Raw genomic sequence first — 15,051 nt, forward strand, 5'->3', positions numbered from 1 at the left:
TAATTTACATAGTGACAACAACAAACAGCATCAGCAAACAGTAGGTAAAACAAACGGACCCTAAACCCATTACCATAAACGGTTAGTTTGAATGCGTTTCTAAAACCACAAAAATCTTCAGCTCTAAATTGAATTTAATTCTTTATATTATTCCAATTAATCAACTTGTACAAAATGATTATTTTATTTCAATGACAGACTTTTTCTATATATACTTCCTGAATAAATGAAACTTCAAGTTTAATGATGGAGATGGAGAATAAGTCTCTTTTCCACAGACTTAAACGACGCAGCTTCATCACTTCCATCAAATTCTCTTGCTTCTCTTCTTCTTCTTCCAAAATTTCTTCAGAATATTCTATCGAAAAAGGTATTAATTATATACTTATACAATTTTCTCATTTCGAAATTGATGCAATTAACTATATATTTATTTAATTGCAGGAGATAAATGTGATGTTCAAAATATTCATGCCTACTCTTACAGAGAATTAGAGGTTGCAACTAATGGATTCAGTTCATCTAATAAAATAGGAGAAGGTGGATTTGGCTGTGTTTATAAGGTACATTTAAAATTAGTGAATCCAAATCCAAATTTATGATCATTAATAATAATTACTTATTATAGTGTAAAATTGGGATTAAAATTAGGGAAGATCAGAAGATGGGAAATATATTGCTGTGAAAGTGTTATCAGAAAAATCAAAACAAGGAGAGAGGGAATTTGTATCAGAAATAGCTTCTCTTTCAAGCATTAACCATAAAAATCTAGTGAAGCTACATGGAGCTTGCATTCATGGTCCTATTAGAATTCTTGTTTATGAGTTTATGGGAAATGGAAATCTTGCTCAATTTTTACTTGGTAACTCTCTATTTCTCTCTACATATACATTGCCTTTTCTTAGTTGATTGAGTGAATGGATTCTCTAAACTGCGAGAAAAATTGATTACCTATGAATTTTAAGGGTGTTTCCTAAGCTTTTTGAACTGAACTAGCTTATAATGATCTACTATCTCTAAACTGACTTAAATTAATATATTCGCCTCTTGAAATAGGTTCGATAATCTATTAAGTTGTTTAAAGTGATACACATTTTAATTTATTCAAACCTCTTATTGTTATGTCACGTGAATTTAGGGAGCTAACAAAACGTTTTAAACAATTTCAGAGGCTGACGAGCCACCCTTAAAGTTCGAGGACCTCAATTGATTTTTCTGACCAAGTTCAGGACTATTGATATATTAAACCTACTTGATTTGATTTACCTAGTTGAAGGTTAGTTAGCCACACTTTAGATAGATTGTTTCTCTTAACTTTATAATTTTCTTTTGGAGTTCATGTAACGACCCGGTCCGAAGTGGGTGGCGTCGGGGTAAGAAGGCCTGAGCAAAGAGCGGCCCTAAAGGATGGCAATGGGGCAGGAATAAACTGAATCCCACATCAGAAATGGAGAGAGAGTAATTGAGGCTTATTAGTAAGATGTGAATCCAATACATGCAGACGCGTTTTAAAACCGTGAGGCCCAAGATGTTGGATTTGGGTCAAAGCGGACAATATCTACGTGGTATTGGACCAGAGTGTTACAAATATATACATTAGGAATTCGCTGAACTTCATTAAAAAAACTGATTGGTCAATTTATAGAGTATTATGTTAGCACATGCACTTGCTTAAAGTGATTTCTTGGCATCCTAACTTTGTTTAATGTGATCTACTAGCTTTCTAAACTTTTTTATAGAAATCTATTGGTTTTTTAAACTTGCTTAAAATGTATGCATTTTGATTTATTAAAATTCCCTATTTGTTATGGGGCATGGATTAGGAGGTTGATCATGTCATTTTAAACAAATTTAAAGGGTTAACCCATAAAATTAATATCTGAAACAAAAAAAAAATATAAATTACATATTTCCTATAAATCCAAATATGTAGAATAGATGACTTTTAAAGAATTTTTTTTATAATATATTAATTGATTTTTTTAATCAAATATACCTCTATTAATCAAAATTTTATAGAAAAATAAATAAATTTTAAAAATAGAATTCAGATTTAGCCTTCTCATTTCTTCTTTTTAGAGAGATATTTGACTACCCTTTTCATTTCCTTCTTTTTAGGAGGTTTGACTAATAAAGAAAAAGGCAATTTTATCATTTTATTTTTTAATTATTTCTATTTTGACTAGAATGATTTTTTTTTTTTTATGAAAGGGACTATAATGATTTTTAATGGAAGTGACTAAAAAAAATGGAAGTGACTAAATTTTCTAGAGAAATAAAATTGAAGAACTTTATAATACATTTTTATTATTAAAAAAACGAGCAATATAATAAATAAAAAGAAAGTGACACTAAATTATTTATTCTATAAAATAATATTCTTATAATAAGTTTAGCATTTTGTTGTTATTCATAATTGAGGTTAGTGGTGACATCATTTCATTATGGGTGGTATGCATTTTGGTCATCCTCAATTAAAACATAAAAATAATTAAAATGTGTGATAATTTTAATTATATATACATATATGTATATAACAGGAAAGTAAAGAAAAAATAGTAGGAGTAATTAACTCGGGAATCGATTCTGTATTTTTACTAAAGTATGTTTAGATTAAATTGTGTGGTAAATGAAGTTTTTATGGTTATGAAAATGAAGAGGGTATCTTGCACCGGAATATGCGATAAGCGGGCACTTAACAAGGAAATCGGACATCTACAGTTTCGGTGTAGTTGTCCTTGAAATTATAAGTGGACGAACAGCAATTGATTTTGACCTGCAGCTTGGTGAACACTACCTTGTTCAGAAGGTAATCTTTTACTTCCTAATTTTATTTTTATATTTTCCTCAACATTAATTCATTTTAATAGTATAAATGTCAACCAATTTCTATCTTTTTCGCAAAATGATTACGGTCAAATACATGAATATCATAATTAAGTACAAAATTACAATAAGTCATATCACCAAACTTAGTTCTTAATATGTTATTATTTTCTATATATTATAATTTTACACTATAATTTAATAATTATAGACCTCAATTCATAAATTATAAACTCTAGAAAATGTATATAGACTTCTAATTTATAAAGTTTAATCTTTAAAATATATTAAAAGTACTGATTTTACTAATTTGACATAGTTAAAAATCATTACTTAATATAGTGATAGATAGTTTTTTAAAAGTGAATTTATTTGTAAATTTCCCATAAAAGTATAGTTATAAAAGTATACAGTTATTCCTGTTCAGACCAATTGGATTCTCTTGGGCTTAAGTCCATTGGACTCTATACCATTTTAGATCTAACTAAAACTCATACTTTTTCTTTAGCAGAAAAAACAACAAAAACATTGTCTCATTTTGGTGCATGCTTCTGATCATTTCTTTCATAGTAAGTTTGCTCTCCAAATTAATTAGTTGCAATCAATTAATAAAATATTTTTAATTTTATTTATCTGAGTGAGTGAGATCATATTTTATATTTTTGGAAATAAAGTTTTTACAGTTTCTTTATAACCATATCATACCTATAAAAAAATATTTCCAAACTTTTAAACAAATAAATTTCAAACTCGAATAAAATGAATAACACTATGTGAATTGAGTTTTATATTAAAAACTGTTTTGTTATTAGGGTGACCAAAAGTAAATAATGAATTTAATGTATTAAAATAAAAGATCAAAATTCAATGCATCAAAATCAGTGAGATTCTTTTACCTTTTTCTTTCTCGCCACTATATTAATATAAACATTAGGTAGATTCAGAACGATAGACTCTATAACTTTAGGAGCCGATCGACTTTTTGAATGAAGTTGATAAATGTATTAAGCCAATAGCATACACATACACATGATTGCTCAGAATTAAGGTTGTGTGAGAATAAAGCTAAAGAGCCCATTGAGGAAATTGATGGGTGGACACATTCAATGAAAATCATATGCTATAATTATATGAAATGCAGGCATGGGAAATGTACAAGGCAAAGAAGGTTGTAGAATTGGTGGACTCAATACTAAATGGGAATTTCAACGAGGAAGAAGCACTTACCTTTCTAAAGGTAGCTTTACTTTGTGTTCAAGAGAAAATTGGGTTAAGGCCTAACTTGTCAAAAGCCATAAAGATGATGAGAAATGAAATCGACATTACCAATCTCCAAATAACAAAGCCAGCACTCATCACTGATTTTATGAATCTCAAAATACCCCATACAACTAACACCTTGCAAACCATACCATGATTTTTCTTTTTGTTTTCATTTGTATTTTTATTTCTAGTATTATTCAGATCAAGTTAGGATAATGCAAGGATATTTTTATAATTTTTTTTACATGATTTTCTTTCATGTTGGAAATTATTGTCTATTTTATTTTATGTAAAATGAAAAAAGTAAACTAAAGTGAATGAGCGGAGAATTACGCGAGATGGCGAATGGAAGTTAAAGAGAAAATGAGCATGTAGGTAGAAATTAAAATGAGTAAGAATTGAACGTGACATTTTCTCAGCAATTCATAGACTAGTTATTTCTATATGCTATAAATAGACACCTTTGACATCATTTTCAAGACCCCTGAATCCATCAATCAATAAAATAAGACTGAAAATCTCAAATGTCCATCTTTAACTTTTATTTTAGCTGATTAACATTTCCTTTAACTCTTTCTTAACATTTAATTTGACGTCGAGTTACTTTAGTGCTAATTTACATATAATTTGTAACTGCTTTACTTTTTCAAGCTTTTTAATCGAAACGTTCTGCACATTATTAATACAATCTTTGTCGATTTATGTTTACGTGCTTTTATTTTAATAATATTCATTACTTGCAAGATTAGTTACGAACTGAGTTGTTTTCGTCTTTTTGACGTTTACAATACTCTGGTTTGAAGTCAAAGTGCATTTTGCATTTTCAAGCTTACACGTTTTGGGATTTTCTTTATTTCAAAAAGGGAGAATAAATTTTCTTATTTCAAAAAGGCAGAAATAAATTTTGATACACTTGATAGGACCTAGATGGCATCCAAACATTCTAAAGACAAAAAAAGAAGCCTCAATGCATTGGGTGTAGAATTTGCAACTTGTTAACCAGGTCAAGTAGTTGCTATTATTGACAAACTCGAAGGAGGCAACCATAATTCCTATTTAGCTTAATCAGTCTACTAAATCGACTAGACCAAGTTTTGAAGGAATTGAAATCGAAAACCGATTCTGAATGCTTAAACCATATATATATATATACATACTTTTGTTTCCATCCATTAATGGATATTAATATATTTTTCACTTCACGAATAGTTATTTTGTCAAATAAGAATATAATTTAATCTTAAATTTTCTTTGGTAAATAAAACCAAGTATACAGTTTTATTATCACAAACTGTTGAAAAGTGGCAAGGGTTTTTATATATTTAAATTTAAATTAATTCCCGACCGCTGGAGATACAAATGTGTATCCCTTGATGGATTCCTCATCAACTTGGGCACTTGTTCGGCCACCTTACTGAGATTTGAAATCTATTTTCTTGGACTTTAGTCAGCTTTGGATAAGAACTTTCATAAAGTTTTAATTGGATTTGATTCTCAAGTTAATTTTATTTATGCCGTATTCCAAACACATCATATATATATGTTTGAATTTTATCACATTACCTCGTGTTTAAGCATTGGAACTCCGACTTTCGTTTTGCCTATACCCTTTGAACTGCTAATTAGGATGACGAATTTTACGAGAAAGTATCTGTTATCCATATTACTTGTTATTAGTTTTCTTTTGTTATTTTGAACTGTTGTGCGGAATTAATGAAAGATAAATAATAAACAATTGAAAAATACAAATTTACACGGTTCACCAACGTTGTATTGGCTAGTCCACACGAGTAGAAGGAGAGAGACAGAGAGAAAGAAAGCAAGAGAAGAAGCGGCGCTGTTTATACATTTATATGTAAAAGAAAGAAAAAATGTATAAAAAGGAGAGAAGTCATAGTGCATGCGTGTGTGGTTTTTCATTGAATTCGAGACACTTAACTATATAATATAAAATATGAAGAAGTCTGCAAAGCACATGACTCACTGTTGCACCTTCCTCCCATCATCATTCATAATTCCAGTTCGTGTAGTTCGAGGATTTTCATTTTATTTATTTTTAATTCTTTTTGTCACAGTTTTAGGATTTATTTATATTATCAACAATACCCTATTCTCTCTGTTGAAGAAGAAGAAGAAAGGGTTTTAGAATCTTAGAGGTAGAGATATATACAAAAAAATGAATTAAGAGTCTCTGACAGGATGATTCCCACACTTGTTACTTCCAACTCTATACACGATAAAACTTTGAATCATCTATTTATATTTAGTTGAAAAAATAAAAAAGAAGTTTAGCAGTCTTTTCTAGGAAGACAGACAGACAGGGAAGATCGATTTAGCAGACCCGCCCTTTTTTTGACTACCATACGTTTTGTTTATTATTATTCTTCCTTTATAACGTTAATTCTTCTCCATTACTTAATTCTTTTTTTACTAATTTTTCCATTCCTTTCCGTTGAGAGCCTTGTCATTAATAAACATTCAAGCTTCGTTTTTGTCCTTTTGCTTTCAAGCTTTCTTTTGCTCAAGGTTTATATATTCTCTGTTTTTATTTACCGGAAAAGAATATTTTAAGTGATATAACTGAATAGTTTATAAAAGATTTAGTTGTTAATTAATCTCATTGGTTAAGCTACCTTTCACTTACTCAGTATTTATTATTTGTAATTCTAATTATATTCTTTTGTAACAATTTATTTTTAAAATAGCTAAATCAATACAAACAATATAAAATATTATATTGTTTTTATCGTATCTGAGGTAGAAGAGGTTAGTAACCATAAAAGTCATTTTCTCTCTTCCTCCCCCACTTTCATGTTTCCTATGCAAAAACCTCAAAATTTCGATGCCCAACAATGGATCAAACATGACCTTATTCTAAGTTGATTAACAATCAATTAGCTTCTCTAGACAATCAGTTGGCATACAAATCGTTTGAAGTGTGCTCAAATCTAAATAATAAATCGAGTTACTCACAATCTAACCCTTGATCACTCTGTTAAAGAACCTATCATATCATGTTATGAAATTAATTAAACTAAAAGATTAAAAAGACTCAATTCATATTAATATCTAATAGTTTAAAAATACACCAATGTAAAAAAAAAAAAAAAGATTTATACCCAGAAATAGATGGAGTATCCATGGCACCCCAAACATCAAAATGAAACATTGTAAAACAAAGATCAGTTATAGAATTACTTACAGGGAACTTTAGTCTTGTCTGTTTTTCTAGAGTACAAACAATTAAAATTCTCACAACTATCAACATTCAAATCACCATTTCAAATATCCTTTAACCTAGCATAAGCACTGTTAAAAAAAAAAAAACAAGGCCATTTGAATTGCCTAGACCCCTCCTTTCTAGATGCTTGAATTGAAATCGAGAATCCGTCCCACCAGCGGCTAGCGCTTTTCAAGATACATGTTTTTAAGTAAGTAGTTATGGGTTCAAATCGTAAGATTTTATTTATTTGAAATTTTATTTTTCAAATAATTATAAACTATATTACCATTATTAATATTAATTACTTTTAATAGACTTTCTTTTATTAACACTTTTGAAATCATTTTTATTGTATCCATTTTTCATAAAAAAAAAAGATCAATTTCTTGCCTTTTTTTTGAACCAGAATTGCAACTTTATTAGATAGTAGGACCAGCATCCTCACGAATAACATCTGCTGGCCATATAGGCAATACACTGAAAAGACTATTATTAGCATTAGAATAAGCCCAAATAACTTTTAATACTCAAATAACTTAACTTCTGAATTAAATTTTAATTTATGCGAATTAAAAAAAATTATAACTAAAATTAAAAAAAGTGTAAAAATGTTATTAGTTTTGAGAAATTAGCATTGAACTTCTAAAAAATTAAATATGTCAACTTTTTTCACGTTGAGTACTTTTAATTGTTTAACCGACACACCAAAACAACAAAATCTTAAAGTGTTGAAGCCTAATTTTTTTTTGCCCAGCCCTTACAGGTTGGAGTTTGAAAAATTACCCCAGACCTAAATTTAGCTCCCAATTTCAGATTCCCGGCTCTACCACTGATTCCTTCATACTCAAAATTAACCCAAATCATAAGGTTATTCATGTCAACCTGAATAATATGTTGGATTGTCTTGTAGAGATCAATATCAACAATAATCCTTGCAAAGTGTCCAAATTCCCCCTCAATGGTATTTTGATCAAAGCACAATGGCACACCAATTACCCTAACAAAGACTGCAATAACGTGTTTGTCCCAAAATTATACACACACATACTGAAACCTACGTCGAAGATGCTTTATGTGTCTTAGAATCAAAACTATGGGTCCAAGACCTGAAGTGCACTGTCCCTAGCTTAAGTGAAAAGGCACTGTAACATAAAACAGCTTTGATGGCTTCGTCGCTATGCATCATGACATCATAGAAACCTCTCCAAGGGAGGGATATCAATTTCCAATCAGAGTTTTGTTGAATTAATAAACTTATAATTATAATTAATAGATTCTTTAATTTGGTATATTGTATTGTCCAAGAGTCATTTATGTATTTATCAAGAGTTGTATTGTTTCAGAAAGAGTAATCTGTATTTACAGAGAGTTATGTTATTTACTAATAGTCATGTCTGTAATCTATAAATACTTATCAATACAAATAGTAAGGCAAGAGAATTTTCTTCCAGCAATTATAATCTTCCTCTATTACCCGTGAAAGTTTATTTATTTGATCCAACAAATTGGTATCAGAGCCTGACAAAAATTCTCCTGAAAAATGAGAATCATGATGAAAAGAGAAATCACGATTGATTCATGGAAGATCAAGTTGCAGATTTGGAAAGCTATGTGCTCTTACATTAATCACATCAAAGAACAAGTTGATTCTTTGGCCTTTGAGGGGATCACGATGCTGATGGAAAATGATTTGGGATTGGAGAAATATGCTTTGGATGTAGAGAAGAAATTTGTCATGCATTGTCTGGTGGAGTCCTTAGAAAGTGATGAAGATGATGATAATTATGAGGATTTAGGAGAAATTAAGGTACAAGAACATGTATCTGATGATGAGGAGAAAACGGAAGATTCTCATATGATGGGTCTTTTGCCAGAAACTGATATAGTCAGTAAGAAGAAAGAAGTTCCAAGTAAGAGCAACATTACCATGGCTATGTTGAAGAGAGATTCTTATATTAAAGCCAATTGTGAGGAAGTTACAACAATCGGTCTTTGTCGAATTTTAGAGGAAGATATTGGACTTGATAAATTTGCACTTGATCCATATAAGAAATATATAAGCAATCTGTTAGATGAGGTATTTCTATGGGTTGATGAGAATTCAGAGTCTTCAGACAGAGAGATTGATGAGGATGACGAAAATGAAGTAAAACCAAAAAATCAAATTAGTACAAAGCAAAATGTACAAAATTTGGAAGTATAAAAAAAGAGGAAGAGGTTTGAAAAAGAAATCAAAGCATCAGGTAAAAAGCAAAGCAAGCTTATGGAAGAAGCAACAAAGGATAATGGCAGTGCAAAACGCACCGAGAATGGCTCCAATGATAGTTGTTCTCAATTATCTACTAAAAAATATGTCAAGGAAAAGGAAGTTTCAACACCAGAGTATGGTAAAAATGTTGAGATCAAAAGTGAGACCGAGCTAATGAAGGAACTGAAGGAGATATTTTTCATAAAAGAATTGTCATCAAACACATCCGAAAAAGAAATCATGGAAGTTAAAAAGAGAAAGGAAAGAGTAAAAGAAGTCGAGGGAATTGACATGAGTAATATTGTGTCAATGTCATGCAGAAGGTGCACTACAAGTTATGTGCCTCATCCAAAACCCAAAATATCAGTTGATAGTGATAATAGTGATGCTGATGGTACTAACGAGGATGATGAGGAAGATGACAATGATGACGAGGAAGAAGAAAATGATGGAGATAATAATGGGTATGATGGCGGCTAGAGTGAAGAGATCAATGACAATGGAAGTTTGAAGATGTCAATAGATTAAGGACTTTTTTTGGTGTTACTAAGGGATAAAAAATTATAAGTTTAAGGGGGTGTGTTGACTCAATAAACTTATAATTAATAGAGTCTTTAATTTGGTACATTGTATATTGTCCAAGAGTCATTTATGTATTTATTAAGAGTTGTATTGTTTCACAAAGAGTCATCTCTATTTACAGAGAGTTATATTGTTTACTAATAGTCATATCTGTAATCTATAAATACCTATCAATACAAGTAGTAAGGCAATCGAATTTTCTTCCACCAATTATACCCTTCCTCTGTTACGTGTGAAAGTTTATTTATTTGATCCAACAAGTTTATGCCCCAATTTGAGTTAAGTTTCGCCTTAAGTTCATGATGCTTCCATGGGGCTTCTCCTTTAATAACAACATATCTACAAGCGTAAACTCTATTATTATATATATATTTTTTGTGTTAAACTTTAATCTTCTTGAACCCTCCTATATATTTCGTCATTATACATCAGGAATAATGATAATAGCTATGAAGCACGGACTCTTTCCCGGGGTCGACATGGCGGTGTCGGACTCGTCGGGAACACGGTCGAACACGTGTCCGACATGACAAAAACGTGTCCCTACGGGTTTTTTTTGTTATTGATTTGGGACACGGCTGTTGGGAAAAAAATTGTAAAAGGTTAGGGTTTTTCTTGATTTTTTTTAAAAGAGATGGTTTAATTATAAAATTTTGATAAAAAACTTAATATATAACCGTCGCTTTCTCTCAACAATCGTGACTTTTCATTCTCCTGTGCAATATATTTGCTGCTTTTCTATGCATTTTTCTTGCTGTAGTTTTCCTCTCCTCGGCGTTTTTCTTGATGTAAAGTCATCTACCTTTCATCTCCTTTGTGTTTCATCTGTGCTCTATTACTCATTCCTCTCTAAGGATGGTAACGGGTAGTGTACCCGCGGGTACCCGACACTACCTGACCCTAATGGGACTACCCGTATCCTGTATAAAAGGGTATGGGAAGGGTATGAGATCAAAATAATTACCCGTTAGGGTAATGGGACGGGTATGGGAATACCCCCCAGGGTACCCGGTACCCGTTACCCGTCATAACTCTTTTATATATTAAAAAAAATATTGTTTTTTAGATGTAATATTTGAGATTTTAAACCCCAACCTTTTGTTTTTCAACCATTGAGTGATACCACTAAGCTACTTATTCTTATTGATTAAGGTTTAATTTGTTCAATTTTTTTTATAAATGATTTATTAAATTTATACTTTGTTAAATTTGTAATATTTTTTATTTTATTTATTGATTCTTAACGGGTAAGGGTACCCGCGAATTAAATGGGAAAGGTATAGGATGTAAAAATATACCCGTTAGGATAATGGGACGGGTACGGATAATTAAAAAATAAACGGGTAAGGGTTTGAGATTGGCACTACTCGCGGGTACCCTACCCGTTGCCATCCCTATTCCTCTCATTTCATCCGTGTAAGTATTTTTTGTTAGGTTTATGTTTATAATAAAATTGATTTGATTTGAAGCAGTAGATATTATTTTTGATGAATTAATGACTTATTTTATTATGGATGTTTTTTTTATAGTTTATAAAATGGTTTATTTCTGATTTATCAAGTTTTTTTATATATTTTTATATGTAATATATATGAATAATTATATAAAATTTAGTGGATTACTATACCCAGCCCCAATTTTCCACCTTCAGCCCCGAAAAAAGATGATACTGCCCTTTACCAAAAATTTGAAAACCATAAACTCTCTCAAACTCTCCCAAACTCATTTCTTTTCGAAATCCGAGATTACACGTATAATGGCGAGCAATCCGTCATCCCCGGGAAGAGACGAGAATGACCAATCCATTGAGGTCGAGGTATTTCCATCTAAGAATTTATGATTACGTTTTAAAAGTTGTAAAAATTTTGGTTGTCGGGGTGTCAGGCGTGTGAGCATCACGCCCCACCATAAGGTGGGGCGCAATACTCATGCGCCCCATCTTGTGGTGGGGCATGATGTACATATTTCCCGTACTCAGAAAACAAAACTTAGAGGTTTAGGCCCCGAAATATTGGCGAATTTGATCGTAATGGAATCTAATGTTCGTTAGTTAACATTTGCAGGTTCCGTTAGAAGACTTCGAAGGTGACGGTGTCGACTACAGTGGGGAATTTTATACTCTATAGATGTTTGAAACATATCAGGAAGCTGTTAACTGGGCAAAACAGACGACGATTCATCTTGGCTTCGAGTTAACTATAGCTTCTCACGAGATAAGGGGTAAGTTAAAATGGGTATTGGTTAAATGTGCCCGTGGTATAAAGAATACCCAAAGGAATAGGGATAAGGATATGAAGGATGTAGTACGGAGGAATACGAAAACAAAATACTATGGTTGTAAATTCCAGGTGAAGGTTCTAGAAATCGCTGAATTAGGGGGTTGGGTGGTAAATGGTGTTGCTGGAGAGAGAGGACAACACAATCATGAATTGGTTGTATATCGTCAGGGATATCGACAGATGAGCGGACTAAGTCCCGCTTAAAAAAATTTATGCGTCAAATGAGTGCAACTCAAGCAAAGCCTTGGGCTATTTTTGCAGCGATTAAAGAAAAACACCCTGAGGATAACCCGACCCAAAGACATGTGTATAATTACAGGGAAAAAATAAGGACTGGGAGTTTTGAGGATCGGGATGTAATCAGTCAGTTTTATCGGCTTGCTATAGATATGGATTACATATATTAGACGCAAGCGGAGCCAGGTAGCTATGTTGTGACTCACCTCTTTATGGCACATCCTACTTCGATCACCCTGTTCTGATTCTACTACTTGTTTGTTGGCATGGATTGAACATATAAAACAAACAAGTATAAACTTCCATTTTTTGAGATCATTGGAATGACGCCTTCAAACAAGAACTTCTTGATTGCCTATGCAATTATGAAGGATGAGACTGAGGGTAGTTATATGTGGGTTTTAGGAAAATTGAGGCTTTTGCTTAGAGGTGATGTGTATCCGACATCCATTGCTACTGACCGGGAGTTAGGATTGATGAGACCAGTTAGTGAGGTTTTTCCTGAAACTCATAAGTGTTGTGTACGTGGCATATTAATAAAGATGTGGAGGATAGAGTAGGCAAGTTGATTGGAATGAAGGATTTTGGAGAAATTTTTAAGATTACCAAATGGAAAAAAATAATTGAAGCACCGACAGTAGCCGAATATGAGGAGGCAGTGAGAAGCATGAAGAATACTACTGTCAAATGGCCTCGTGTGATACAGTATGTGGAGACCACATAGCTAGTGCATAAGGAGAAGTGATAGCTCCTATTTGTATAGGGTTTTTAGACCCATTTTAGTTCGTTTTTGTGTTATTTCCTTTCAACTTTATTATCGTTTTGTTACATTTTAGTTTAAATTAGTAATTTCCGGTATTTATGGCATTTTCTGTGTTTTCAGGTGTTTTTAGGCCTATTTGAGCATTCCCGAACCAGACCCGAGCCTTTTGGAGCAATTTCGGACAATTCAGGGACCATCAAAGCACTTTTGGGATTCATCAGGGACCATTAGAGCGGATTTTGGAAGCCCAGCGACCAAAACGAAGAAAAACCGGCCCTTTTGCCCCATCTGGATGCCTGTCTCGTCGAGACACAGGGCTATCTCGTCGAGACAGGCACTATCTCATCGAGACACTATGCTGTCTCGACGAGACAGCTACTCGTCTCGACGAGACAGCTACTGTCTCGACGAGACGAGGCGGGAGAGGCGCAAAAACGCCTCTCCCTTGCTGGAATCTCGAATTAAGATGCCTAAAATGAAGGAAAATAGGTTAACGTATAGCAGCGGAAATATAAAAATTTTAACCTATTTCCATTAACCCAAGATCTGTTAATCGTTATTTCATATAAAGAGGGATAAAAGAAATACCTTTTAGAAGTTCTATCTACCGTTGCAAACGAAGTGCCCACAACTCTTACTTCGAGTTCCCGAGCACAAAAACAAGACAAAGGAAGATCAAGTTAGAATCAACCGTTTATAACAACCAAAGTAGATTGTCTCTAATTAATCAACACAAGATCAAGGATAAAGAGAAAGAGATGAAAATCAATTGAACGGAAGGAAGCGGTGGATAATCTCGTCCTTATGGTGTGGGTCGAAATTCTCTCTCCTGGTTGCTCTTAGTGTATTTCGAAAATCACTATGTAGGGGGTATTTATAATCTCTTGTATCTAATCCCTAGCTAGATAGAATTAGGTTACTGAATAAGAATTTAATTCGGAATAGAATTCTTAATTATTATCTATTAATATATCTAAATATAAAGATAATAATAATAACCTTATTGGATAATAATAGGAGTAATTTTAATCTCATTAAAACTCCTAATTTAATTATCCTTTTATTAATTTAATTCATAATCCTAATCTAATTAGGATTGATAAAATCAAATTAATTATTTATGTATTAATACATAAATTTCGCCCCCCTTTAGTTACTGGGCCCTATTGGGCTCAGTTGGGCTTCCATCAATTAATTAACATCTGTTTCTCTTTTGGGTTCCAAGTCTTATGTGTGACCCATTAGGTTCTTATTGCTTCTAGCCGTATGCAACTATTAAATTAATTTTCAAAGAATTATATTTAATCTTTGCATAACGGAATGATGTACCCAAAATGTGATTGGCAAGTCCGTAATCATTCCCCCAGAGCTATAAGAAGACAGGTTGATTTTGTCGTTGACCTTTCCGTATTAGTTACAGTATAATTCGATCCTTTATCAACTACATCCTTGAACTGAATCTTATGACTATGGATAATGTCAAGTCACATATAGCGAGACGTTCGTTTTACTTGTACAGGCCGAGTCAACTCCAATTAGATAGGTTAAGAGAAATCTGCATTTCAATCTTAAGCTATCACCTTGCAAGGATTTAGAGCCAAGTCTTCCACAAGAGATCCATAGACATATC

The 15,051-nt window shown here is 32.2% G+C and overlaps 1 protein-coding gene across 1 annotated transcript; it reads left to right on the forward strand.

The window, feature by feature from the left end:
* Nucleotides 1–238: 238 nt before the first annotated feature.
* LOC136227196 (cold-responsive protein kinase 1-like) lies at nucleotides 239–4,741 on the forward strand. The gene is made up of 6 exons (XM_066015874.1): nucleotides 239–370; nucleotides 445–563; nucleotides 652–904; nucleotides 2,541–2,544; nucleotides 2,659–2,809; nucleotides 3,968–4,741. Exons 1-6 carry the CDS (start codon nucleotides 244–246, stop codon nucleotides 4,241–4,243), a joined length of 930 nt encoding a protein of 309 aa, XP_065871946.1. The 5' UTR covers nucleotides 239–243; the 3' UTR covers nucleotides 4,244–4,741.
* Nucleotides 4,742–15,051: the final 10,310 nt, after the last annotated feature.

Source organism: Euphorbia lathyris, chromosome 4 (genome assembly GCF_963576675.1).
Source record: "Euphorbia lathyris chromosome 4, ddEupLath1.1, whole genome shotgun sequence".
NCBI lineage: Eukaryota > Viridiplantae > Streptophyta > Magnoliopsida > Malpighiales > Euphorbiaceae > Euphorbia > Euphorbia lathyris.